This window comes from Lagopus leucura, unplaced genomic scaffold (assembly GCF_019238085.1).
Source record: "Lagopus leucura isolate 7727_CA_CO unplaced genomic scaffold, USGS_WTPT01 Super-Scaffold_650, whole genome shotgun sequence".
Classification (NCBI taxonomy): domain Eukaryota; kingdom Metazoa; phylum Chordata; class Aves; order Galliformes; family Phasianidae; genus Lagopus; species Lagopus leucura.
In genome coordinates, this window is record NW_024962253.1 from 1,567,101 (window position 1) to 1,594,712 (window position 27,612).

Below are 27,612 nucleotides of genomic sequence, written 5' to 3' on the forward strand. Positions count from 1 at the left end.
TGCTCGCCAAATTGGGCTATTGGTTTCTTGGGAGAGGGAGATAATCTGAGAAGAGCTGTAGGGAGCTTTGTGGACCAGACACAGCTGGGGAAGTCTTGAGGTGGTAGTGAGAGTAAGGAAAGTGCCTATCTGCAGGCACTCAGGCAGAGCAATATATCTGCCAAGCCTTTTCTGCTAACCCAAGGCATAGCTGCTGAAGTACTCTGGCTCTGGCAAGCATCCACACCTCATTATCCCTTGCAAGCATCCACTGCAAGCATTAGGAATTGGACTCTGTGATCCTTATGGTCCTTTCCAGCTTGGGATATTCTGTGATTCTAAGCATTCCTCCAGCTTTCCATTTCTGCTTGTGTTTAGTTCATCCATGTAATCTATGGTTACATCATGGTCCTCCTGTGATCCTCTGGCTGCACTTCTTCGTATTCTGCATCCTTCAGGGCATTGGCTGGTTGCTGCTGTGTTTTCATCTTGCAAGTTCACCTGGGAAGCCCAGGAGGAGGGTATTTCCTGTCGCGATGCAAAGTGCTTGATCCTGCATGCCTAGTGCTGCTGCTGAATCTGCACTTGAAGCAAAGAAGTGTCTCTTTGAAACAAAAAAGATGCATCTTGTAGGCTAGGAAATGTCCACATTTGTACTTCAGCTCTTCAACATGTGAAATTAAAGCCTGGAGATGAGACCCAAGTACTTCAGCTCTACTTTACTGATGTTTTAGTAAAAGCTGGGGCTTTTGCTCAACCCAGTCTGGTTGTTGAATGGAAGAGGAAATTTGTTTTTCACCTTTCACCTTTTTAAGAGTAAAGAGTAGCAAATATGACTGAGGAGTCTTCTGCACCAGGACCATTGTTAAAACCAGCTTGGTGATGTGAAATGAGCTTCACTTGCAGTCTGCGCAGAGCCACGTGTCGGTTTTTGGATGAGATGGCAGTTTGTACTGACTGTGTGATAATGCTGCAAAATCTGTGTGCACTTTCTCCCTACAAGCTAGCCTGAGATAAGCAGGGTTGATAGATCCCATTGTGAGAAGGGATGTTTGCCTGAGAGGTGTTCAGAAGTCTGATTATAACCAGTCCTTCAGGAACAAAGGAGAAATTTTATTCCTGTTTATGCAGGTCTGATGGTGGGTTTTACTGTCTCTGCTTTCTAGTTTTCATGTACAGGCAGTCTAGGGAGCTTTTGGTCAGAGTGTATGTGTGAGGGAAGATGGATAGTGCAGTTGGCTCTAGAAACAGGCAGCCTCTCATATCAAGGGGTTGTCATGTCCAGTTCATCCCGAAGAGGGTGCTGCTACTCTGCTATAAAGCCTGGGGAAGCCAAATGCATGTGTCTCGGTTCGGCCAAGTATGATCTGTGCTGTTTTACAATAGCAGTGTTTCCTCTTTTACGTTTTTCTGCTGTGCTTCCAGATGGTAGAAGCTGCAGAGACAGCAGCAGTTCTCCCTTCAGTGCTTCTTATGTACTCTCTCCAGAGTTCATGAGATGAGTATTTTCTGACCTTGTTTTTGCCATGTTTTACAGCTCTGCCTTTTCTAAGGATGTAGTTAGAGCAATGTTCTGCTGCCTCTGGTTGTGATGCAGCAACTGGACAGGAGGCAGCAGCAGAATTCTCACTAGTGTGTGATCTCTTTATCCCCAAATCATTTTAAACTTCTCCCTTTCTAGGGAGAAAACTCATATTGCTGCTTTAGTATCCTGCACAGGAAATAATTTCATTTCTCTCTTGAAATGTGTCTTGTATGCCTGTAGCAGCTGGCAGACAGATTATCCATTGGCTTTCCTCTCCCTTGAATGCACTGTCCAGGAGCAGCTGGCTTGCAGTCCCAGCTCCTCAGGACTTGGCTGTAATGCAGGCCAAGAGTAATGCAAGGTGAGTGCCTGTGCCACAGTAATGGGAGAAGTAAAAGCAAAGATTCTCTGTGTGTCTGTAGGCATTAGGGACGGGTGAGGAGGACATGGTCAGCGTTGTCTGCTCCTATGATGACCTGAGCCGCAAGCTGTGGAACCTGGAGGGGCTGCCACTAACAGTGACAGCTGTACAAGGTGTCCACCCAGCCCTTCGGTACACGGACGTGAGTATGCCTGGGCATGGCACACTGAAGGGATAGTTTGTAAGGAGCTGGGGGGGTACCCTGACAGTTGAGTCTTGGATTGGTGGAGGAACAGAGAGAACTGTTCATTATTTTGTGCCTACTGGGCATGCTTGGGGTGTGCAGCTCTTTGCCATCCAGTCTCTAGGACTGACTGTGCTTAAGTTGCCAAGCCCTTCATACTTGAGCTTTGTAAGAACAGGAGGTTTAGGGGTGAGGGTGTGTCGTGCCACTGTGTTTGTACTATGTATTCTCAGTTGCTGATGGCTGCTTTCTCACAGGTCTTCCCTCCCATTCCCATGAAGCCAATTTACTCCTTCCATAAGCAAGTCAAGATCAGGCACTTGCTGCTTCCTTCAGAGGAGAAGCCTTGTCCTGCTTATATAACCCCTTTGAAAAGTGAGTGTGGAGAGGTGAAAAGAAGATGATTTGGTGGGGGAAAACAGGGAAGTGGTGTTGCTGAGTTTTGTATTTGTGTGCTGCAGGCAGGACCAGAGCCCCAGCTCATCCTGCGTTCCTGCCGTAACCTCTAGTCCCAGACACCCAAATCCAGCACTTCACTTCTACATGAGCCTCACTGGTGTCCTGTTGTCTCTTTGCATCCAGTCATATGCCACATGGAAGGCAGTGGCCAGTGGCCACAGGACAAAGAAGCCATCAAGCGCATCAAGGCAGCTTTCCACCTTCAGCTGGCTGAGCTTCTCCAGCAGCAGCACCAGTTGATCTGCAGACCTGCAGTCACCCACACTGATGTATACAAGGTAGGAGAGGTGGTGGAGACGTTCTCCAGATCCACGGGTGATTTGTAGAGGAGACAAGCAGGGGGTTATGGGGGCAGTCATGGTGAACAAAAACTGGAGTTGGATGCTTGGCTGGTTAGCAGGAAGCATGGAAATATTGCTGTGTTGCTGGGATGCCACTGTTTTCTTGGAGTGTAGCATAAAGCAACATCTGGTTGTAATGGTTCAACTCTTTAAAAGGGTAGATAGCAGCAGGACAAGGGGAAATGGTTTTAAGTTAAGAGAGAGAAGATTTAGGTAGGATGTCAGGGGGAAGTTCTTTACAGAGAGAGTGGTGAGGTGCTGGAACAGGCTGCCCAGAGAGGTTGTGGATGCCTCATCCCTGGAGGTGTTCAAGGCCAGGTTGGATGGAGGCCTGGGCAGCCTGGTCTAGCATTAAATGGGGAGGTTGGTGGCCCTGCCCATGGCAGGGGGGTTGGAGTTTCATGATCCTTGAGGTCCCTTCCCACCCTCGCCATTTTGTGATTCGGTGTAATGCCACCAAGGCTGACTTCACCACCTGTCTTCATCTCAGGATGGCTATGTTTTCCGTCTCCAAGTGGCCTACCATCGTGAGCCCCTAATCTTGAAGGAAGTAGTCACTCCAGAAGGGATGCTGAAGTACCAGGACACAGAGGAGTCTCAGCGGCTGGAACTGGAGACATTGCATCAGCCCTATCTAACCAGCTCCCTGCATGGGTAGGCAAGGCTGGGAGTCTGCAGTGTAGGGTACTGCCAGGAACTATGTAGAGTGGAAGTGCCCTTGCATGGTGGAAGGTGGTGATGTAGAGAGAGCCTTACTGTGGGAAGTGGTTCTTCAACCCTCTTTGTAAGCTGGTGGAATGGGAGAGGGGAACTGGCTGTCCCTTTTGTCACATGGAAGGCCTCTGGTATGGAAAAACAAGTACCAAAGAGTGATGTGGTTAAAGGAGAGCATGTAACAGCATTTCCCCTTTGTTTTCCCAGAATCATAACACCCATAGAGTGCTTCATGCTTGTGATGCTGGACTCATGTTCCTAGTAGTTATTTTTTCTTTTCTGTCCCAAATGCAAAGACAGTGTTTGGAGTCCTGGGATGTATCTATTGAACAGTCATGGGTACTTCTCTGCCTTCTTGCAGGCTCCAGCAGCAGCATCCTGTCTTTGGCAGCACTTGCCGGCTGGCCAAGCGGTGGATCAGTGCCCAGCTCCTGAGTGACAGCGTTTCTGAGGAGTGTGTGGACTTGCTTGTGGCATCTCTCTTCCTCCACCCAGCCCCCTTCACGCCACCCAGGTGAGGATGAGGAGCTCAGAATGGAACAGTGGGCACCCTTTGTGCATGGAGAAGGCAGATAAGGATGAGAGCAAGCATCCTTGTGGCCTCTGGGTGGGTGCTGGCAGTACATCTGCTGCATGTTTTCTGCTTTCTTGAGGACTGGTGGGGCTCCCTGTCCTAGGGGTGACTATTAGGAGAAGCAGGGGTGAACATTCTGTGGTGGCAACCAGAGTGTTGGCTGTCCTTGGTTCTCTGGGAAGGATGTTATAGCAGTGCTCATGGCTGCAGCTTGTGTTTGTCCTGGAAAGAACTCCCAAGGGAAGGGCAGAAGGTCAGCTGCTGGAAGCTGAACAGAGCAGCATTTTGGGAAATAATTCCCTTGGGTCCTATTGCATGCTGTCCTCTGGCAGGTGGAATGTTCAAATATCAAGTTATATTGGTTCTGTGCTTTGTGTGGAGGCAAAAGGTTGTGCTGACCTGTGCTAAAGATCTGTTTTCCTTCCCAAATTAGCAATGTGTCTGGAAAGCTTTCCTGTATCCTAAAATACACTGCTAGCAAGAGCCCCACCTTCCCAGATACTTTGCTCTGTAAGCAGATTGGGTTGCAGGGAGGCAGGTGCGAGGGCTTGGCCAGCATCATTTGGTTTTGTACTGGAGATGGGACAAGCCCTGTCTCTAGTTTACACTTGTTCCATTCCCAAGAGTCTGGGTTTTGGGAGATGCATGGGATGAATCATGGAATGGTTTGGGTTGGAAGGAACCGTTAATATCATTTAGTTCCAACCCCTCTGCTATAGGCAGAGACATCTCTCTCTAGACCAGGTTGCTCACATTCCCATCCTGCCTGACTTTGAATGCCTCCAGAGTGTGGGCATTCACAGCCTCCCTGGGCAATCTGTTTCAGTGTCTCACCACCCTCACAGTAAAGAATTTCTTCCTAATATCTAGTCTAAACCTACCGTCTTCTAGTGTAAGCTATTTTGCATGGGCTCACTGATGTTCTGGAGAAGGGGTAAGTGCCCTATACTCCTGGGCTTTCCCCATTCACTTCGTACATCCCTTTGGGGGCAGTCTGTGGCTTAGGCAGTGCTAGGACACTCCGGAATCCTGTTCCTGAAGCCGGTGCTGGGTTAGGGGAAATAAATGCTGGTGTTGAACTGTTTTGTCTTGCCTTAGCTCTCCCCAGGTTGGGTTCCTGCGCTTCCTCAATCTGCTGGCAACCTACGACTGGAGAAATAGCCCGCTCATCGTCAACCTGAATGCTGGCCTCACAGGTAAGCAGGAAGCACAGAGGCCACAGCTGTGGGAGAGCCACAGTGTGAAGGTCTTGTGCCCTCCTTTGGTCAACCCCAGTTCTAGAGTTCTTGTATATATAGGATTTTACAGCTTCTAGATAGGGCAAGAAGATTTTCCATTCCTTCCCTCTTATCCTGCTGTGTATAACTTGGCTTTGGGATTTGTGTGAGTATGGGTTTTTTTTTTTAAATTGGTTCTTTCTTCCCTGTCCCCAAATATCTGCCTAAAACGAGTTGAATCTTGGTGGTAATGGTCTGCCATTTTGTTCTTGCCGAGATCTGAGTATTGAATGCAGTTGTGTCTCTAAAATCTTCCAATCATCAGTAGCCAGCATTTTGGCTTGAGGCTTTGTCCTGATCCTTTGAGGCCACATCTTTTGTTGTGTAGGAGGAGCCAGTCACCTTTGGGCTGCTAGTGGAGCAGCTGGGCTCTTAAACAGGAAAATTTGAAGCCTCCTGGCTGTCTTGGTTCCTGACCACCACACATCACAGGGTCTGTCCACCAGTCCCCAGCTGTGAAACCTGCCAGGAAGAAGGGCTACAATCCTCCTGTGTTTATTTATGAGCTTTGGGGATTTCCTGGTAGATATGTCTGTTTTCCAAAGGAGCGTATTGATGCATCCAAGCAGACCCATGATCCTGCTCTCTTCCTTGTATTTTGTCTGATCATCTTTTGGGTACCTGCAGTCTTTCTCAGGAGCCAGATTAGTCCGTGTGATTGTCTTGGCTTTACTGAGATGCTGGTGTGGGTGAGATAACAATACCTAGCTTTTAAGGCTAATTTAGAAGAGATGAAGAACCTGTATGGGAGTGCGAGCAAGCTCCTGAAGGGAGCAGCTGTTTCTGTGGGTTTCAGCACTCCCCCAACTTTCTGTTTTTCTTGGGAAAGAGGTGGGTTTTGGAGAATTGTATTTTTCTACGTTCCACTTTTTTTTTTTTTTTTTTTTTTTTTGTCAGTGAACAAACAGGGAAGTCTTCTTGACCAAAGAGCTGTTTTTCCACTTAAAAAACAAGACAGAAGATTCTTTAGGTGTAAACTATTTCATTAGTTTATAGTCTGAGTTCCCAGCCCATCCTAGACCCAGTGACTGCACCTTGGTCTATGCCTGCACCCGTGTGAAAGTGCCTGGATGAGAATCTTTGCCTCAGAGCAAAGATTCACTAAGTTTTGCATCCTGTCACCAAAATTCTTCGTTAGCAAATGCAGAGTGAAGTGCAAGAGCACAGAATTACAGAGGTTGGAGGAACCTTGAGATCATTGAGTCCTAACCCACTGCTAAAGCAGGTATCCTACATGAGGTTGCACAGTTAGTCATCTAGACAGGGTCTTGACTAACTCCACAGAAGGGGACTCCACAGCCTCTCTGGGCAACCTGTTTCAGTACCCTTACTGTAAAGAATTTCAACTGCATGTTGGCATGGAACTTCCTATGTTCAATTTTTGGGCCGTTGCTCCTTGTCTTGTTGCTGTATACCACTGAGAAGAGCCTGCCCCTATCCATTTGCCTCCCATCTCCCTGGATATCCCTAGATACTTGTAGACAGCAGAGCAAGCCCAGACCTACTTACTTGGCTTCTCTCTCAGATGCTTGCAGCGTTTGCTGGTGTTGCTGCTTTGCTGCAGAGGTGTGTCCTTCAGCGTTTGGTAGGTGCTACTGGCTGCTTTCCTAGCAAATCCAGCAGTCAGTCCTTGCTCCAGCATCATCCAGCTTCATGTGGCCACACCAGCAGAGCAGTGCCAAGGCCATGCTTCAGCTGAGGCTCCGTGGGAAAGGGCAAAAGGTAGTTAGTTTCTAATGCTGTTCTTGACATCTCTCAGTGGAGCATCTCACCCATCTGCCTGCCCTTTCTAGATGCTGACTGCACAGAGATCAAGAACAAGTTTGTGGCTGCTCGCTCTCGCCTTCCTGTCATGTTCATCGCCACCCCCAAAGACAAGTGGAACTCAGTATGGACCCAGGAGCGACCCTCAGCACAGGTGAGCTGGGGCCTCCTGTCTGTGCACTGCAGTGCCTGCTGCCTGGGGGTGTTTCTATACTCTCAGTGCTGGTGAGCTCCCCCGGCCCAGTGGGTAAGTGGGATTCCTGCTATGTCCAAGGCATCGTGAGTTTCACCCTACAGCTCTCTTTCCTCCACAGATCCTGCAGCGCCTTCTTGTGTTGGCCTCAGAGTCTGTCCGGGCCCTGGAGGAGCAGCTCATGGATCCGCTCAGCAGCCAGGATGTGAAGGTAATCCCTTGGGGCACAACATGAGGGTTTCCAGGTTCTGGCAAAGCAGAGTGGGAGAGGAGCTGATCATGTAGGAGCTCCTGCCATCCAGATGGAAGCTGGAGGCTGCCCAACCAGTCCTGACCCCATGTGCAGACGGTGTGCGCAACCTGAGCTCCAAAACTTCTGCCCAGTTGCAATTTTACAAATCTTCTCTCTCTCCACATCTCCTGCGATGGAAGAACAGCTCATCTTGGCTCCCTGCTTGCCCTGTGACTTTGCAGACATCAGAAGCCTCTCCTCAGCCCTTCTAGTTTAATCTGAACTGAGCTCAGTGACAAATGCTATTGCAGGACTTCTTCTGATGGTATTTAGTTTTGGGTGACCTTGTTGTTGTCTCGACAGTGAGCATTTGCAGCGAAGCAGCTACAGTTAGAAACTGGTGAGAGGAATGGGGGGTTTTCTGCTTGTTTGAAAAAGGTTAGAGAAGGCTGGAGGAACAAGATGTTTACCTAAATTGGTTTAAAAAGAAGGATGCATGAAATACCTGGCTGAGAAGAGAGGGCTCAACTCTGTATGGTCCCCTGTGTAGCTGAAGCATGGTCCTTCAGCAGAATTAAAATCCAAGTCATTGCATCTTTGCTATGTAGAGATCAAGTTGAAATGTGGAAATAGGGGTTTCTTTCCTTGTCTCTCAGGACCATGAGCAAAATCCTCTGGTCTGTGTTGGTGTCCTCTTCTGTTAAACAGGAGCACCGTTTCTGTCTCTGCCATGGGATAGATGGTTTATTTCTGTGGTTTTATTCTGATCTGTGGTGTGGATGTTTTCAATGCTGGCTTTGTAACCTGTCTCATGACCAGGTCAGTCACCTCGCAAACGCTGGTTTTAGTATACCAGGTTCCTCCATAAAACATGTGCTCTGAGATACCTATCTCCTGCTTTTAGGTCTGCAGCATACACTGCGTAATATTTGTCAAAACACATTTTTCAGTGCAGCATCTAGCACTGTGAGAACCCTTGATTTTGCTTGGGGCTGCCTATAAAACCACAGAGCAGCGCAGCTAAGCTGAGATCTAGACTGGTGGATCTGAGGTGTGAAGGGCTGCTGTGCCAAGTGCTGCTGTTTTTGGCAGCACTGTTCGTGTTTAAGAGTGACATGTGATGGCCAGGAACTGTGAATGGCTGTGATTGTTGTATCTCCTCTCCTGGGCACAGTGCTGTTGCAGTTGGCATTTTCCTCAGAGGATTATGAGAATGATATGGGGGAGGTTGATGCAGTTAGGAGGAGGAGACTTTCATATGTAGCAGTGCTTGGTGTTACATCTTCCTCTCTTCTGCTACATTTTTTTCTTATAATTCCTGCCATACGCTTGGGTGCTGAGAACTGAACCTGATACTGCTCAGAAGGGATGAGGGTATTTTGGCATAGAGGAATGAGAAAAGAGGCAGGGGGCCTGCCTCAGCATACAGATTCATTCCTTGCATCCGAGAGGTATGCTGCTTCCTAGTGAAGAGATGTGTGGAGCAAGGCATGTGCATGGGCCTTGCATACAGATTTTGCACCTTCCCATAGCCAAGTAACCACTACACCCCCTTCTGTTGGGAGGTCTCTGTGGGATGGAGGAAGAGGAAGATGATAACGGGCAGAATAGCCGGTAACTACTCTTCCTTTCTGATTCATGGCCAGACAAATTCTAGATTGAAAGGGATCCAGGATGTTGTGTTATGGAGTGATTATTGGCTGCCTTTGGTGTGAATTTGCAGCTACCTGCCACTTTGCTCCCAGGCAAGGTGGTGATGGGATCTTCTTGTGCTCCTGGATGTCTGGGTAGAAGGGCCACAATTTGCAGTTGATTTGTTCTGTGGGAGATAGCTTGTACTTAAGCTGAAGACTCAGTACAAGGCCTCAAGAAAGGTCAGGGCCGAGGTCACAGGGGTGGGTTGCAGACTCAGTAGATATGTTTCCCGCAATAATTAAAATAGGAAGCAGCAGAGAGGGGACTTATGTTCACCCATATGCTGCTTTCCGCTGAGATTTGCCTGAATCCTCACATTGCTTCTCTTTGTCATCTGGAATTAGCATTGTGGCTAGCTGTAACACTTTGGCCACCCTTGTGTATCATTATGGGCTTTGGATATCTATTTTAGACCTGATCCTAGGGCAGGGGTGAGTGTCTCTGAACAGCCCCTTGAGGGGAAGCCCGTGCTAGTAGCTTTCTGTTCCTTGCATTGTTACTTATTACTGAAGGAAACAAACCTGCTGGCTCCTAATGCCTTTTAAAGGATAAGTTTACCTTCGACACGCCCTGTACTTTAGAAAATGCATGTATGAGTGATGGTGCTAGTGAGGGAAGAAAAGAGGTTTTGGACTTGCTGGTAAGTGATCTTACCCAATGTAGTGTTTCCAGTGATGATGCTGTTGCCCAGTGTCTGACCATGACAGTGATACTTTGGGCTTCACGCTTATTTTCTTCTATTTCGGATGTCAGCAGGGTGTTTTGAACCCTGGTGTTTGTAGGATCTGCTTTTGGCCGAGGTTGAGTTACCAGTTCCTGAGAAGAGCTGAAAGGCTTGAGGAAGAAAGATGTCTTTTGGGAGGCTGAGCTTGGGGGTAATTAGGATCAGTTTCTGGCTCTGCCACAGACTTGTGCTGCTGCAATGGTAAAATCTCTGAATCGCTCTATGAGATGAGGTTACCTGCTCTTTTCTTGAGCTGCTTGCTTGGGAAGAGAAGTGATCTGCAAACTGGCTTTGTGAAGTGAATCAAATGACAAAACCCAGAAAGCTTCCTCAGTCTTCATCTGTGAGCTTGTGTGTAGGGGAGTGACCTGGAAGAATGAGCAAATGTATTCCACCTTCCCTCTGCTATCTGTAGCCATATGTCTGAAAAGTTACTTTAAAGAAAAAAAAGTATTTGAACTATAATGCTTCATGCTTAGTTAAACTGCCGAGGATAAAGAGGCATCTTCTGTGCCTGTGAGTCAGAGGTGCTGTTGTTGATCAAGGAAGCTGCAGCCATTTCAACTCCCTTTGTTAGATCCTCTGTAGCTGCCAGCTCTTCTGCTCCAGAATAGGAGTCTGGTCTGTGGTAAGCTGAGCTGCAATCATAGTCTGAGGGAGGAAATAGATTGGTCACTATATCAAAAAAAAAAAAAAAAAAAAAAAAAAAACCAAAAAAAAAAAAAAGAAAAAAATTGGTCTTCTAGTGATGATCGTTGAGAAGCATTTGGTGGGATTCACCCTGTGCCTCATGCACTTGTGTTGGGACAAAAAGCAGTGATGGTGGGAGCACAGAGACTGGTGCCTTGGCTTCTGGCTGACCTGCTTGTGCACAGCAGCTCTGTCCTAACTGATGATGTTTAATCCAAACTTACTTACCCTGAAGCTTTTTGTATTCTCTGATTGTCGTGGGTGTGAGCAAGCACATGATGTTTGTGTGCCGAACTGGTCACATCTCCATGGGGGAAACAGTACCTCTGAGACTGCCTCAGCATAGCTGTGCAACTTTGACTTGTGTGCTCAAGTCTGTCCCAGGCTGGTGAGATTTTGCTAGTACATTCTCAGAAGGCTTTATTGTAGTTTGAGCACTGGAGAAAGGCTGTATGTATTTTATCCCTATTTGCTTTCTCACTGATTTTTTTTTTAACATGATTTTTTGTTTTCAATCCATTACTCAAATGGGTATGGGAGATTAAGATACGTTTATTTCTTCATTGAAAAGAGATAAAGTCAGTCTTGGATGGGAGCTTGTCTTGATGTACTAAGTAGTAGGCAGTTAAAGCTGAGAGGACTTGGAGAGCCAAACAGTATCTGGACATTAGAGGTACTTGGTTTAGAATGGCTTTTCTTCTGCTTAAGCAGTGAATAATGGACTTGCTGATACTGCTTTCACTTCTGCTTTGTCCTTTGCTTGAAATACTAGTGGGGTGAAATTTACCTGAAGTGGGAGCATTGTCTGTTATGAGCTGTAAAGAAACTTATTTATTTTTTTCTGAACTCATTGCTTTGTTTTGTGACTGCTCATAGGCACTGGAGCTGAAAATAGCACATTAACTTAGGTAATTTCATGTATGGTGGAGCAAAGCAGTGCTGCTGTTGGGATGAATTTCCCTTTTAAAGCATCATTTGTTTGGAGGTTGGGAAGTGGTTCTGGAAAAGGCTTCAGGAGTGTTTTCTTAGTTCTCTGGGCCCCATTTGTTCCAGCCACCCACTGCTTGTCAGGAGCCTTTGACTCAGCCGAGGTAAGGAAGAGAAACAACCCAGAGTTAGGGAGGAGATGTCACTGCAGCTGCTGGTCTGGTATAAAACTCTTACTTGGGTGCCAGCTTTTTGCAGTTGACCTCGCATTACAACTGCGTTGTGCTGAGATGAGGCTGAGTTGCCCCAGGGTCTGGTCTTTGTCAGGACTTCAGACTTGATGTCTGAACCCCGCTGCGGGGAGGAGTATGTATGGACTTGGCTGTGTGTGTGAGAAATGCCTGGTTCACAATTACACAGTTACAGCAGAGAGACGAGACCAAAGCTATGTATTTGAGCTGGGCTTGTAGGGCTTTGGTTCCTGAAACAGCCTGTTGCCTGACCATAGCATTCTCCCCAATCCTTGACTTGGTGTCCTCAGATTTTAATCCCGTTCCCTTCCTCTTGGCCACTGCAGTGAAATGCCTCCTCATCTCTCTAGTCTGTACCACTGTCCACCCAGGTCTGTCATGTTCCCTGGGGATAACTTGGGATTTCCAGAGCTGCTAATCTGTTTTTAAGCAAAGCATGAGCCTGGGACAGAGGGAGAAGACTTTCCAAGGCAACTTGGAGATGCTTCTTATATGTCTAATGGGGTCCTCCAAGGCTTTTGAATTTTATTTTTATTTTATTTTTTGCCCCTTATGTTTGGGTCACTTAAGGATGTGCCAGTTTTCACGTGGATGCAGAAATGGGTTTGTGAGCTCCATTTCTTTGCTTTCACAAGGAATGCAGTAAAGCTACAGACTTAAAAAGAGTGAGAGAGCAACTCCTGGTGGGCCACCATTGAGATTTGGTGCTGGTCAGTGTTCTTTGTGTGTGTTCTCCAGCCTGGCTAGAAACCAACTCATGCTGAGCAATGTCCAGTGGCTCTGTCCGTGTCCCCACATCATTTCTATGAAAATTTACAGATAATTTTAAGATTTCTGTTTTAATACAGCTGTATATAGAATTCCACATTCCTTCTATCCAAATATTTGTTTCTGGAATTGCTCTCTTCTATTAGCAGGGCTTGTGTTCTCATCCTGTCTTTACTTGCTGGAAGATGCTACTGCCATTTGGGGTGATGCCTGTTGGACAGATGGGACTGTCCTGTTGTTAGATGTCTCTTTATGTCCTCTGAAGTTTAGCTTGGTTCCTGTAATCCTTTCGGTTCCCTTCTCTTATTTTGGGAAACTGCATCAATGTGGTTACCTTTTTTAGCTTGTTGAATTTCCCACTCCACTGTTGTGCTCTCATGTGATTTTCCTGGAGACTTGGGTCAGAACTGAAGAGGACCAGCTTGGCCTTTTGGAACGTTCTTCTCTAGGGACTGTTCTGTAATCCTGGGATAGTGGTTACCTCTTTCTGCAGATCTGGGAGACTGGTGGAGTAGAAGCTGTAGCCCTTCTGTCTAAATGTCTGGTTTGGGTAGGGAGCAGCTCCCTTGTTAAAGGGTTTAGCTTGCTGGACAGCTGAACTGCAGGAGTAAAGTGAAACCTTCCCAGCGTGTTTTTCTGGTCCAAGAAACATTCAGCCTGTATTCCAGGAGAGGGCTGTAGGTGATACTGCCTTTCTATTGACCGTGTCTTGATTACACATGGGGTGTAGGGGAGTGAAGGTCACATCCGTCTGGTGTAAGCAGAGCTTGTGCTGGGACAGGGATGTGTTTTAGCCTGGATTGGAGCTCCACATCAGTCCACTACAGACATGTTTTCTTGAGGATGTTCTGGCAATCTTCTGACATGCTCTTGCAAAAACTCAGCTTTGATTTTACTGCTTTCTAGGGAGAAGGGAATAAAATACAAACAGTAACTTGGCATATCTCTCTCATTGCTCCTGCTTGCTTGCGTCCTCTATTAAGTGGCACTTGTCTTTTTTTTTTCCTGCAGATTGTCTTCCGCCCTCCTTTGGACCTCTATGATGTCCTCATCCATTTGAACTCAAATCAGATCCCTCGACATCTGGAGAGTGTGGACCGGCCAGTGAAGTCATTTTCCCGGGGAGTGGTGAAGAACAGTGCTGGAGCAAGGGTCCTCTTTCCTGTGGTGGACTATGACCCTGTACAGTGCTACCTCCAGGACCTGAGAGTAAGCATAGCTCCTTAGGACTGTACATGGGCTGCCTAAGGGAGAGCTGTGTTTTGCAATTTAGGGCATTAGGGCATTGCTTGCCCTTTCCGGTGAGGCTAGACTAAATCAGACACTAGGAAGAAGTTCTTTACACAGAGCTTGGTGAGGTGCTGGCACAGGCTGAACAGAGAAACTGTGGGTGCCCCATCCCTGGAGGTCTTCTGGGCAGGGTTGGGTGGGGCTTTGGGAAACCTGGTCAGTGGAAGGTGTCATTAGCCATGGTGACTTTAAGGTTCTTTCCAAACAATACCATTTCATGATTCTTTGTATTTTGCTTGTGATGGTTACTCTTTATACACTGCAATCAGTTCTTCATCAGAAAACCTGGTGAGTGTATCACTTGTTCCTTAGGAATAGGAGTGTTGCTGCTGTGAGAATGACTTCGGATGTAAGGCATCTGGAGCTTTTTTGAAGAATATGACATTTCAGTGCATAAGTATCTTGTAAGCCATTTCTTTCTATTCAGTTTATTGATTCTTGCTGGCTTCTTGCTCCAGCTGGAGTGCACTGCAGACAGAACTAGCCATGTTTTCTAGAGTGATGTACAAGGCAGTGTCTGCCATAGATAATCGTGGTATGGTAACAGTAAGTCTACTGCTGTAAATCCAGTGGTTGCATGAACCATAAAGGGTGAATACTGATCACAGGTTGCTTTGACCAGGCTTCGTTATGTGTGTGATGGCAGAGGAAGTTGGTGAAAGGAGTAAACTGAGAACATCTGTGTCTGAAAGTCATCAATCCAGCACTTTTCTACCACATGGCCACAGCAGATGTGCAAGATGCTGAGTAACAGTGGTGATCTCCAAGCCAGTGCTCTGCAAATGTACACCCTGTGGCTTTTTGGCATTTATTTCTTTACTTGCAGAGCTAAGTGTTAACATGTGGATAGGTGAGGCTGTGATTCAAAAGTTGTCTAGACTTTCAACTGCTGTTGTCTCCTATGACAGTGTTGTGAGTGTTCTAAGCAGCATTAGAACACAAGAACCATAAGCTATTCTGGCAGGAAGGTACTGCAGAGGTCTCCAGTCCTGTTTCCCACCGAAAGCAGATTGAGCTTTGCCATCAGGGAAGCCTAGTCCTGTTGAGTGCTGAATATCTCCAGGTCTGGAAACTTCCCACTCCCATGAGTTTTTTGTTCCAATATTTAGTCAGCAGTATTCTGAAAATTAGTTTCTTAGTATCTAATTAGGATTTCCTTTCTTGCAGTGCACATTGCTTCCTGAAATTCATCACAACAACTGGGCCGTACTTCTCTGGGGGTGGCTTTTTGCAAGGCAAAACTAGGTCTGTGAGCCCCGCGGACTTGAGCTGTGCTCTTGCAGCTCCTGGCAGGTTTGAGGGTTTACAGGGGCTCTTGCCCCTCTCCGAGCTAACATGCTGGGAGGGATTTGTCTGCCTTCCCATGTGCTTTACTTGCCTGAAGATTCTGTATCAGTTTCTCTCCACGCTCATGTCAGAGCAGGAAGTGTGCCCACAAAAGAGAACAGATCTTGGGTACTGTTGTAGTTTTTCTGGACCTGCAGGGTTCGGCATTTGCTTGTTCCAGGCTGCCTCATGCTGCACAGCCACTGCATGTTTCACTGCTGCTGCTACCAGGTTTGATAGTGGCAGCAGCTGCAGAAAGAGGTGGGAGGAAGGGCCGGCAGGTCCAAGAGAGGGAACTGCAGAGCTGCTTCACTTTAAACTCCTGTTGAAGTTGGAAAATGCTGGGCCCTTCTCATGCGAACTCCCTCTTCGCCTTAAATCAGATAGCTTAGGAGATGACCAGAGAAAACTGGAAAGGATTCTTTGTAGGTTTCCTCACTCTGGGCACAGCCTCTTTACCTCCCAAGCTGTCAGCCAACCATATTGTGTACGGATTTCTGCCCTGTCCATGTGAGTATGTTTTGGCTTCACTAGAACTGTCAGACACAACAGTGTGCATACTGTCACCCACAGCAGACTGAGGCTGTCTGGGAGGGAGGAGGGAAAAGACAGGAATGTAATCAAGGTGTCTTTAAGTTGAGGAAAACATCATAATTGTCCGTTAATGTCCCTGCAAGTGGCACTGCTTGTTTCTGTGGAATGATGTGGAGGAGAAAGGAAAGCAGGTGTCCAGAGCTGGATAGGAAGTCTCTTGCCCACAAGAAGGAAGGTGGTTGGGAAGCTCAGATTGTAGAGACTGCTGGGGGATTTCCTGGGGTCCGAGATATACAAGAAGAGGAAGAAATATTTTGTACAGTACTTCTGAAATGGAGCAGGAAGCCCAGTGACTGGGAGCTGTTTGTTATTTCACCCACTACCGATGTCTGGATGTGAGAGTATCTGAGTATCAGTCCAGGCTCCCCTTTTTGTTCTCCGTGTAATTAGTTTCCCTTACCACCGTGAAACTTGGACAAGGAGGCATGAATCTGGGTAGAAGGTGAAGTTTCTTAATCCTGACATCTGTCTCCATCCCGTACTCAAAGGGTTAGAGTTGAGTGGAGTCTTTCAGCAGCTGCCAAGGTGCACAGGGCCAGAGCTACTGCATCTTCGGAGAGGTCCAGGGCTAAGTGATTTTTATGGAAACCTGGCAGGAGGCTGACATCTTACTTAGAGAGGAATTGGTAACTACTGGAAAAGCTGATGAGGAAAGCAGGCTCCTTGAGGGGGATTTTAATAGGCTTGCAGCAAATCTGGCTTTACAAAGAGACTTGACAGAAAACTCGTCAGGGTGTGTTACAGTGCTTCTGTGCTTCTAGTCAACCTGCTGTCTTCAAGGAAGTGTCAGTAATGGTTCCAGAAAGAGAAAAGTGCAGAAAAAACTTCCTTGGAAAGCAGTTTTAATTATCCTGTTAAAAACAAAACTACTTAGTTGAACCAGTCAAATATGGCATCCAAACAGTGAATTTTTACTGCCTTTTATTACCTATACAGGTGATAACAGTAGGGCTTGGAGTAGGGCTTGATTTTTTTTATTACAAATTATAGCTGGCCCTAATGTACTAACATCCCAGTGAAGAAACATGGATAAAAGCTACGGTTATGTTGCATTACTGGAAGAAGTGTTCCATTCCCAAAGAGGAGCATGCATTCTCTTGTCTTTAGCTTGAGAGTGCTTGGGAGGAACAGAGCAGGAATTGGTCACTGATTTTGCAGAATACCAGGCTGTGTTTCTCTGTGGCCATTTTAGTGGAGGTATCCTGCAATACCAGTTTACTTTGCTCCTGTAGCATCCAGGTCAGCAGCAGGCAGACCTGATCAGGCTGATGAATATCTTTGTCTGGGCAAACTGGTATTTTTTCTGGAAAATTCAAAGGTAACAGCTGCACATGAAGGAGTTGCTGTTGGACACCTTTGCTCTCAGATTACTCAGCCGTGCTTATCTGTATCAGAGTGCTCCAAAAGCTGATTTTGCTCTGTGCAGACACCAACAGGCAGCTGATGGGGAGCAGCTGGTAGACACTACCTGTCAGAAATCATCCAGCCCCATGTCTCAGGGTCCTGATGTTGCTTAGAAGCAAGGCCTTTGTCATAGCTTTGTGCTTTTTCTTGTGTTTTTCCTTCCCTGTTTTTTACTGCTCAAAGCAGTTGAGCTTCTCCTTCTCCTGAGGCTGGGAGCCCTGGGGCTGATATGAACGCAGCAAGATGCAGATACTGAAAAGGGTTGTGAGAACAGCTCAGTGACAACAGTGAATCTTTACAAGGGACTTTGGGTGAGAAGGCATTTGGACACAGAAGTCTGAGGCTGGCTTTGCCTCAGAGTAATTTGCTTTGCCTTAATAGCACAAACCACAGAATTGAGCAATGGGGTTTAGTAGTGTCTGACAGTGTAGCTATAGTGGTTTTATAACAACAGAGGGAGATATTTGCTATGCATCAATTCTATGGGATTGTGTTCTCTTTTATGAGTGGAAAAGAAACATCTGTCCTTTTCAGAGAGCCACATGAAAAGGTTTTCAAATGCCTGGACACGTTAAGCTGAAAGGAGCAAGGAGGAGGCAGCATCCTTTCTCCAGTAACCAGGAGACTCATGTCTGCCCTCTCTGTTTGCACACCACAGGTGCCCTGTTTTTCTCACATCAAAGGGATAGGCTAAAGAGGAGTGCTCTGGAGCTGGAGGATTGCTGCATACTTTTCCCAAGCAGTCTAAGAGGAAGAAATAAAAGGAGGGGAGGCGTTAAACCCTGACTGTTTCAATTCGTTCTTCTTCAAGAGATGTGCTACAGGAGATGGTCTGATCAAGTTGCACTCATGCCTGAGAGACTCTGAGTAAAGATGAAAGGCCTGTCATGGCATTCAGATAGCAAATGCTTAAATTCCAAGGCAGATGTAATGGAAAAGGTGATCTTTCTGGGAGTTGGTCCAGATGAGAAGGCTCTGCAGACGTGCTTTTGAAGGAAAGCAGGTGTCAAACATCCCACAAAGAGGGTTTCCTGGAACTTTGTCCCATAACCAGACTACCCAATGCCTATAGTCCTGACAGGTTTGGTGATCAAACACCTACAGTCATGTCCTGACAGGGATTCTCCAGCAAAATTATGTTTTTAGGTGACTCAGCCAATGTTCCCCCTGTTGTCACTGTAGGTTTGTCGTGGCTGCTGTCAAGCTGCAGAACTGTGAGTTGCCTCTGTGTCTGCTGAGTTTGTTACAGATGTAGTATAGGAAGAATCAGTAAGCACAGCTCTTGCTCAAGGATGGCTTGGATGTTCTCTGTTCTTCAAGATAAAATCTTTCTGCCTGCATCCAGCGAGTTTGTGGATGCAGTTATCATGTCTGTCTGCATGCTTTTGGGAGCTCACAAAGCCCAAAGTCTCTTACTGTCTCACAAAGATCCCGAGCTGTTCTGTCATCAACAGGAAAGCTGGATGAAGCTGCTTGAGTCCTGTCAGTCTCTGTACCTGCAGTAGCTGTTAAAATAATTGTTTTTTCTCTTTTTACCAGGTCATTGGTGTTAGGAGATCAGTGGATGTGAAGCACTCTTTCATTGAGATTTAGCTTGCTGTGGCTGCACCTGCCTGTCAAAGAGCTCATGGCAAAGGAGCTGCCCATCTTGTAATAGAGGAGATTTTTTTCTGCATGGATGAGCAGGAGTATATTTCCTGCTTTACAGTAAACATCCTTTCCTCTAAGGCAATGTTTTGTACTTCTAACGTCTTCAGACAAGACCTGTTTGGAAGACTTACAGTCCTTTCCTTTATTCCTCCCACAGTGTAGGAATGTATATCTTGCTAGTGCTTGTTAGGAATGAATTAATGATGTTAGAAGCTCTGCGTTGTGTTCAGTGTAGAAGCTGTGGCTATGGGATGTAGCTGGAACCGGTGAAATCATTTCAGGTCAGACTGCTCCCTTACTGTTTTGACTGACAAGCATGATTCCTTCCATAGCGTCTTTCCAAAGAGCAAGGGCAAAATTTAAAAGCTCTGTTGGCTTTTATGGCATGGAGTAAATCTTTGTGTTTGAATGTCTGCCCTCAAAGGGGCAGAGGTGGCAGGAAATTCTCTGCTTCTACAGCTGCAAAGCAGCTATCAGCCTTACCACAGTGCCTATAGTCAGAAGTGTGTGCACATGAGTGTGCAGATGTGTATTGAAGCATCTACTCCTCTGCTGCTTGGGTGAGATCAGGAGGTAGTTCTGCTTGCATTTCTGTCTTGGTAATGCCTTACTTCATCCCTTAGAAAAAAACTGAAGACTTCTGTCTCATGTATTTTTGGACAAGGCGTATTTACTGACAGAACTAGGAGATCATAGGTGTAGGGTTGCTTTTCTCACTTTCTTTACCTTTTTTTTTCTTGGTGGTTTATTTTCCCCTCCTTTCTTATCATACTAGTTTTTCACTAAAATGAATCCTTAGTAGCAGGATTCTTGTGTGGCTCTGGTGAGCCAGTAAGAGGTAGAACAGTTTGGATGGGCTGAATAAACCAAGAACTTGTAAGTGTTAACCACGTGTGTGGTTGTTTGCTGGAAGTAAGTAACTTTTAATAGTTTTATACTGTCAGGTGTCTGATTGAGAGCACTTAAAATGCCCTGAGCCCTGAGGAAATGTTGATGAATATGTTTGCTTTTAGAATTGTCTTGCACCAACAAGAACAGCCAGACCCATTTCTGAGGTCTCTCCAGACAGTTCCTGTTCCTGTAACAGATGTGGTGCAATAAGAGCTCAATTTCCAGGTTTAAGTAGGAACAGTGAAAAAATGAATGGATAAATGATTAGCTGGAAAAAAAAAAGCCCACTCGCCTCTAAACAACAGTAATGTAGTTGCTTAACTGGTATAAGTTCTTAACTCGTTGTAAAATCCATGCTTCAGCCTGAAAGGCTAAATTCAATAATCCCATTTTAGGTGGGGATATTGTTTTACTCGCCACCTTTCTTTGTCCCTTCAGTCCTTCTGCCCAGGTAGCTCCCTGCAGAGTGCAGGGAGTTTAATCTTCTAGGCACTGCTTGCCTTTTCCCAGATGGTGAGGCTCCTTCTTACCTCTGCAAGTAGGAAACTGGCTGTAGGGTTTGATGGTAGGGATCTCTCTAAGCAGGGCCATTAAAACTGAACTGTAACCGAAGATAGAGCAGCTTGGGAAGGAACCATGGGTTTAGATGTGTTCCCTACCATTTTCTGGCTGTTTTGTTTGGATTTTTTTATTATTTTTTATTTTTTATTTTTTTTTAAAACTTTTGCTTGAGAAAGGTGTTTGGAAGCAGAAGTAAGCCTAGTGGCACCGGGCATAGAGCATGGGAAATGGAAAAGAAGCGAATTCTGTTTGCTTTTATTCCTCAAGCCTCTGAACAAACAGAAATGTGTTGACTTGTTGACTAATACACCAGATCTTAATGCTGCAGTTTTCCAGGAGTTCGGTTGCATCTCTGCAGTTTGGTGAAGCTGACTTGAAGTACTGTCTTGTGGACAGTGCTGGCAGGGACAGAAGTGCAGGAGCTTGCTTTCTGCTGGATTTTGAATTGTTCTCATGTCTGTCCTCTGCTCCCTCCTGTTTATATGAAAGGTGCTGAGCATCAGGCAGAGGAACAGTTTTACCGGGAAATGAGCTGAGCCTGGGAGGGTTCCCTTCCTGCAAGTGCTCCTGGCTTCTCTCCAACAAGATATGCTTGTAAAAATATCTTTCTCATAGCAACATGTGGCACTTGAGACCTCACATGGTAGATTAATGGTCCTTTTTAAGGTTCTCACATGCTCTGGTCCCTTCTGATGAAGAAACCTTCATGATGGCAGTCTTTGTGCCCAGTGATTTGCTTTTGCTGCGCTTTCCTTCGCTCTTGCCATTGCTTTTTGCCATAACTAGGAATTTGTCAGCTGGGAAAGGAGTTTTCAGACTAGGTGTTGAGCACTGCCCATTAGTCTCAGGTGAGAAACACCAGGGCAGGTTTGCCTCATTGTCAATGTATTTATAGACAGTGGTTTTTCATGCTGGTTTGGTCATTAATGCTCTGACCAGCTTTGCCTCCATGAAAATCCTGTGGAGTAGGATGAGCTGGCAGCTCTCTAGATCATCCCAGCCTGCTGACCTAATCATATTGCCCTCATCATATTTTCCATTCTTTACTTGATGTAGTGGGGAATGTGACCACTGAGAATAAGGAAAAGGCTGGGGTCCTCAACGCCTTCTTTACATCTGCCTTTAATAGGCAGGTCATTTATCCTTGAGGCACTTTACGCCTTGATCTGGAAGTCTGGAATGCTACGCAGAATACACCCCTGATGATTCATGTGGAGACAGAGAGCTCCTTCTCCATCTGGACTGTCACAAGTCCACGGGACTGGATGGGCTTCATGCTAGATTGCCGAGAGAGCTGTTGGGAGTGATTGCTGAGCTGCTCTCAGCCATCTACTAGCACTCTTGGTTATCTGGAGACGTCCCAGGATTCTTCTGGGGAAACTGGTTGTCCATGGCCTGGACAGATATACCCTTCTTTGGGTAAGGAACTGGCTAGAGGGCCATGCCAAACGGATAGTGGTTAATGGTGTGAAGTCCAGCTGGCGACCCGTTTCAAGTGGTGTCCCCCTGGGCTCGGTACTGGGGCCCATCTTGTTTAATATCTTTATTGATGACCTGGACGAGGGCATTGAGTGCACCCTCAGTAAGTTTGCAGACGGCACCAACTTGGGAGGTGGTGTTGATCTGCCTGAGGTTAGGGAGGCCCTTCAGAGGGATCTGGATAAGCTGGATCGCTGGGATGAAGTTCAACAAGGCCAAGTGCTGGGTGCTGCACTTTGGCCACAACAACCCCATGCAGCGCTGTAGGCTTGGGGGTGAGTGGCTGGATGACTGTGAAGAGCAAAGGGATCTGGGGGTGTTGGTTGATGCTCAGCTGAACATGAGCTGACAGTGTGCCTAAGTGGCCAAGAGGGCCAACAGCATCCTGGCCTGCATTGGAAATGGTGTGGCCAGCAGGAGCAGGGAAGTGATCATCCCCCTGTACTCAGCACTGGTGAGGCTGCACCTCAACTACTGTGTTCAGTTTTGGGCCCTTCACTGCAAGAAAGACACTGAGGCCTTGGAATGTGTCCAGAGAAGGGCAGTGAAACTGGTGAGGGGTCTGGAAAGACAAGCTGAGGGAGCTGGGCTTGTTCAGCCTGGAGAAAAGAAGGCTGGGGGTGACCTCATTGTAGCCTTTCAGTACCTTAAGGAGCCTACAAACAGGAGGGGAATCAACTCTTTGAAAGGGGAGATAACTGCAGGACAAGGGGAAATGGTTTTAAGTTGAAGGAGGGAAGTTGGATGCCAGAGAGAAGTTCTTTACAGAAAGAGTGGTGAGGTGCTGGAACAGGCTGCCCAGAGAGATTGTGGATGCTTCATCCCTGGAGGTGTTCAGGGTCAGATTGGATGGGGCCCTGGGCAGCCTGGTCTAGCATTAAATGGGGAGGTTGGTGGCACTGCCTGCGGCAGGGGGTTGAAGCTTGGTGATCCTTGAGATCCCTACCAACTTAGGCCATTCTGTGTGATTCGTGTGAAGATTTGTGGCTGTTTTGGTCAGCTGTGATTGCAGTGTGTATCTCCTGGTACCAGCACGTTGAGTGCTGAGCTGTTGAGCAAGCCTTTTGGATTTGAAGTTGCTTTCAAATGGTTTTGGTTAATTCTGGTGTAATGCTCATCCTCTAGCTCTTTGCAGCGCTGGAAATCCAGCCTGTGTGGGCTAGAGGGAAACAAGACTGTGGGCTTTCTGAGCTCTCCCACTGAGCACCATCATAACAGGTTACTCACTGACACAGCTACTGAAACACAGGGGCAAGAAGAGCAGGTTCCTGCAGTGCCTCCATTGAGTGTTTATTGTTTTTCATAGAATCATTAAGGTTAGAAAAGACCTATAAGATCATTTAGTCCAACCATCTACCTATTACCAATATTGCCTACTAAATCATGTCTGTAAGTATTACATCTGTCTTTTCTTTAAATGCCTCTTGGGGCAGTGATTCCACTACTTCCCTAGACAACCTGTTTCAATGCCTAGCCACTCTTTCTGAGAAGAAATTCTATCTAATATACAATCTGCACTTCTGCTGATGCAACTTGAGGCTGTTCTGGCTTGTCTTATTGCTTGTTACTTGGAAGACCCCATCTTGCCACGTTTGCAGCTCTTGGGGCTTTGAATTACTTCAGGTTTCTGCTATTAAATATTCTTTGGGATGCTAGGTGTTGACAGCACATGTGGGATTTGTCCTGTAGATGGATTTTTGATGTCCATCTTTAATTGCACAGATTGCAGAACTCTAGATTTTGCCCTTTGGTGATAAGTCCTTGGTTTGTCTGGGGTATATCTTTGCTGCCTTCTAGTAGCAAAGACCTTCTAGTGGAACTTACTGTGTGTGTCCGGGTTGCCTGCTGGACAGGATCTGCCCCATACCATCTGATGTACTGTGATGTCTCGGACACAGCAATTGGACCTCAGGACTGGAAGGCTTAATAGTGCCAAATCTAGCTGACAAGGGGATACTGATGAAGAATGTGTTCTGCCAAAGTGATCCAACTTTCTAGGTTTGGTTCCATTTTCTGAGTGTTCTTGCAGACCTATGGGAGGTGGTGGCCGTCTGGGACAGCAAGAGGTAGTCAGCAGTCAGATCCTCATGCAAAACTTGGAGGCTCTGAACATCAAGACAGGGGGAATAGAGGCACAGGAGCCATTTACGTTTTGTCATTATGCTGTTTTGCTTCTTGTTAATCCACTGGAAATGTTGTTTCCGTGGTCCTGGCTCAAGCAGAGGTTCTGTGGGCTATCTGACACAACCTTTTTGTTTTCACCCCAGGAAGCCTTCAGTGATCTCGCCTTATTCTTCTATGACAAGCATGGTGGGGAAGTGATTGCAGTTTTGTGGAAACCTTTGAGCTTTCAGCCTCAGCCTTTTAAGGTAAGTTTTTGATTCTGCTAAAGGCACGTTGCCTTCATACCCTGAAAGCTTGAGTCGCTTTTTCCTGCAGTTACTGTGTAATTCTCATCAGTCCCAAAGCCATTTTAGAAATACAACAAATACTTCTGTCCATGCCTTAGGAAAAGTGAAACCAGGACAGGGATGTGGCCACAGCTTCCCCACAATCATCAACAGAGTCAAAGGGGAACAAATTTATATTCTTGGACAAGCCCTAGCACTGTGATCACTGTGTCAAAACAGAACGCACTGTCCCAGGTGCTCTTCTCTGGTCTCCTTCTGGGAGATGGGCAATGCATTGTTTGCTAAAAATGTTTGCTCTGTGTAGCAGGCTGACCCGTTCTCATGGTTGTGGATGTCTCTTAATAGAAATATCTGGTCTGCAAGATGTTAAGGCATCAAGTCCAGCTTTAAAGTGCTCAAGTCCTGTAAATCTACGGAGATGCATTCCATCCATGCTGTGTGGGTTGGTGATCTCTAGAGGGTAATTAAACTAGGTGTGAGACATGTTGAAGTGATTCATGGTGCTTTCTATGAAAGAAAGACGCAAAGAAACTGAGTAGTGATTCACAGTATGGAGTTGGCAGCCCAGTTCTGCTGTTAGTTTCTGGATGATTTATCTCCCCTCTTCATGGCTAGGGGGCATTGGCCATTCAGCCTAGCTGGAGTTGTGAAACCTGGTTGTTCATGGTGGTGAAATAATAGGAGGAGATGCTGGCATCTGTGTTGAGTATAGCTTGGTTAGACCTGAGGTGTGTTTTTTCATTTTTTTTCTTCTTTTTCCTTATCCTAGTGGGGCTGGCAATCCCTTTGAAGTCAAGGTTTTGACATCCAGCTACAGAGCAGAGCCCAGCCAGCTCCTAATCCTTGGTCACGGTCTGGTGCCTGGCCTTTGCTGTTCTCTGTCCTGTTTACACAGGCTTCTCCATGTGCCTGTGTACTTTTTTCCCATCTTCATCATGCTCTGGCAGTTGTTTCTCTTCTTCCCTTGCAGTCTTTGCACTGCAGCTCCAATGGCACTGAGCAGTGACGGTATCAAGTGGTAAAGAGGTGTGGTGGGGGTTGTATGTAACAAGGCAGAAGAGCAATTTACATCAGTTGTTTTGGGCTTGTAAAGGTTGCAAAGCAGCTCTGAACTGGTGTTGCCATTTATATAATGTTTGTTTATGCCCTGCAGGTCTCCAATATGAAAGGACGAACAGTGACAACTCTGAACAATGAGCTGGTTTGTGTTCCCAACGTAGAAGCAATTCTGGAGGACTTTGAGGTTTTGGGAGAAGGCCTGGTCAAAAGAGTGGAAGCGCATACAGAGAAATGGACTGTCTGAGGCCATTAAGAAGCATGAGAAGGACTTGTCCTGAAGCAGATTTTGTTCACTCTAGAGCCATTTGATTTTATATGTCAGTCCCAGGAAAGGCTTTTGGCTTTTCAAATCCCAGAATTGTGTATCTGACTGTATTTAACTTAGTATGCCTTGTCCAGAAAAGTGATGGGACCTTTATTGTTTTTAAGAATGCAATTATCTTTTTATTTTGAAGAAAATATAAAGATGGAATAAGTTTTTTGAAAGTGTTTCTTTTCATAACGGGAAACTGTGTTAATAACTGTGTTCGTAAGAATACATCAAGGCCTGAAAATTCTGGCTGTAGTGTGCAATAGAACGGCAGCTTCCTAGATCATAGCATCTTCTGTTGCGCAAATAGCTAGCAAATCTAAAGAAGCCAACACTAAAAACTAAGCAGGTTATTCCCTTCTACTCAGCTCTGATGACAGTCAACTGGTGTGCTGTGTCCAGTGCTGGGCACCCCAGTAAAAAGAGATGGAAATGCTGGGGTGGGTCCTGGGAAGACTTCCAGCCACCCAGGTGGCTTCCAGTGAAGATAATAAAGGAGTTGAAATGTCAGTTATACAAGGAAGCTGTATGAACTGGGACTGTCCAGACTGGACAAGAGAGCTCAGGGGTATCTTACCAATACATATAAGTATCTGATGAAGGAGAAAAGCAGGTGGAGCCCTGAGGAGCAGGGGGTGTTGGACTGGATGATTTCCAGAGGTGCCTTCCAAGCCCCTGGCTGAAATTATCACGTGGACTTCTTATGGGGAAAAATAAATGAGAGAGTGAACTAGTCCCATCTGCCTCTTTTGATTTAGGTAGCACATGCAGTGAACAGAGAAGAGTGATCACATGTGTCAGTTCACATGTATGAGTTAAATGTAGGGTAAAGGAAACTGACTTGGTGATAGCAGATATTGCTGAAACCAAAAATAGATCAAACTGGGAAGCCAAGTGGGTGTTCACGTAGTCTGATAATTGTAGAGAGTTGTTGCTTGATAAAGAAGCATTTGGGTGGGATGCTAAATCTGTTTTTTCAAGACCTACCAGCCTTTCCAGCTACGAGAAGTGAGTCTGAAGCTTTGTGGGGAAGACTTGCAGGTGTTTTTTTTTTTCTTTTTTTGTTTTCCAAGTGCCTTCTCTGATGCGTTTCAAAGCAGGCTATGTTGGGGATGGGATACGGGGCTGATATTGCATAGCTAGCGCCCATTGGCCCAGTGTTTGGTGGCATAGTGTGTCATATGGGACCTAGATACTTACGTGTAGCATCCAAAAAGCATTTTTCTCTCTTCCTTGTGCCAGCAGCTGAGAGAGGCTGTGGGTGAAAACCTTTCGTAGAATCACAGAATTGTAAGGTTGGAAATCTAGTCCAACTGTCTTCCCACTACCATTGCTACCATAGTGCTACCACAAGCACTAAGCCATATCTCATAGCTCCTCATCCTGACACCTTCTGAACACTGCTACAGATGGCAACTCCACCAGCTCCACTGGCAGCCATTCCAGTGCCTTTGTACATCTAATACCTGCAAGATCTTTGTGAGAACATCTAAACTGAAAACACCCAAAGTACTTAGTGTACCAAGCACGCATCAAATCTGAGAACAAAGTGGCACTTTCTGTTGCTACTGTGACCCCTGAAGTTAAGATACTGATGACAAATCCATTAGCAAACATAATCCAGGCAGTGACTTCAACAGGTTTCAGAAGCAGTGAATAACTAATCTCTAAACCTTCTTTATCTTGTTTTATCATCCTCTAGGTGTTTTATTGCCCAGTCTGCCTATAGCAATGGCTAATCTTCCTGAGTACTCAGATTATTTCTACTTTTTGTGCCTGTATGCCTTTGTTCCAAATGTATAGTTTGACACTGTGATCCTGTAAGTTTGCCAACAAAAGTTGGACAGCGCTCAAGTTGTTGCACTGGTTGCGTGTGCTGAAGTTAGCTTCCCTGTGTGCTCTGTTATACTCTTGCTTTT

At 46.2% G+C, this 27,612-nt stretch overlaps 1 protein-coding gene across 2 annotated transcripts in view; it reads left to right on the forward strand.

The window, feature by feature from the left end:
- The window catches only part of NOL6 (nucleolar protein 6), a 35,990-nt gene extending 10,121 nt beyond the window's left edge, over positions 1-25,869 (forward strand). For both annotated transcript variants that reach the window (XM_042862403.1, XM_042862404.1), the window contains exons 16-26: positions 1,927-2,067; positions 2,367-2,484; positions 2,692-2,846; positions 3,400-3,563; positions 3,985-4,137; positions 5,296-5,393; positions 7,268-7,392; positions 7,553-7,642; positions 13,730-13,927; positions 24,181-24,282; positions 25,478-25,869. In XM_042862403.1, coding sequence (XP_042718337.1) covers positions 1,927-2,067; positions 2,367-2,484; positions 2,692-2,846; positions 3,400-3,563; positions 3,985-4,137; positions 5,296-5,393; positions 7,268-7,392; positions 7,553-7,642; positions 13,730-13,927; positions 24,181-24,282; positions 25,478-25,627 — 1,494 coding nt within the window. In that variant the 3' untranslated portion in view covers positions 25,628-25,869. The remainder of the gene's footprint in view (positions 1-1,926; positions 2,068-2,366; positions 2,485-2,691; positions 2,847-3,399; positions 3,564-3,984; positions 4,138-5,295; positions 5,394-7,267; positions 7,393-7,552; positions 7,643-13,729; positions 13,928-24,180; positions 24,283-25,477) is intronic.
- The last annotated feature ends 1,743 nt before the right edge of the window (positions 25,870-27,612 follow it).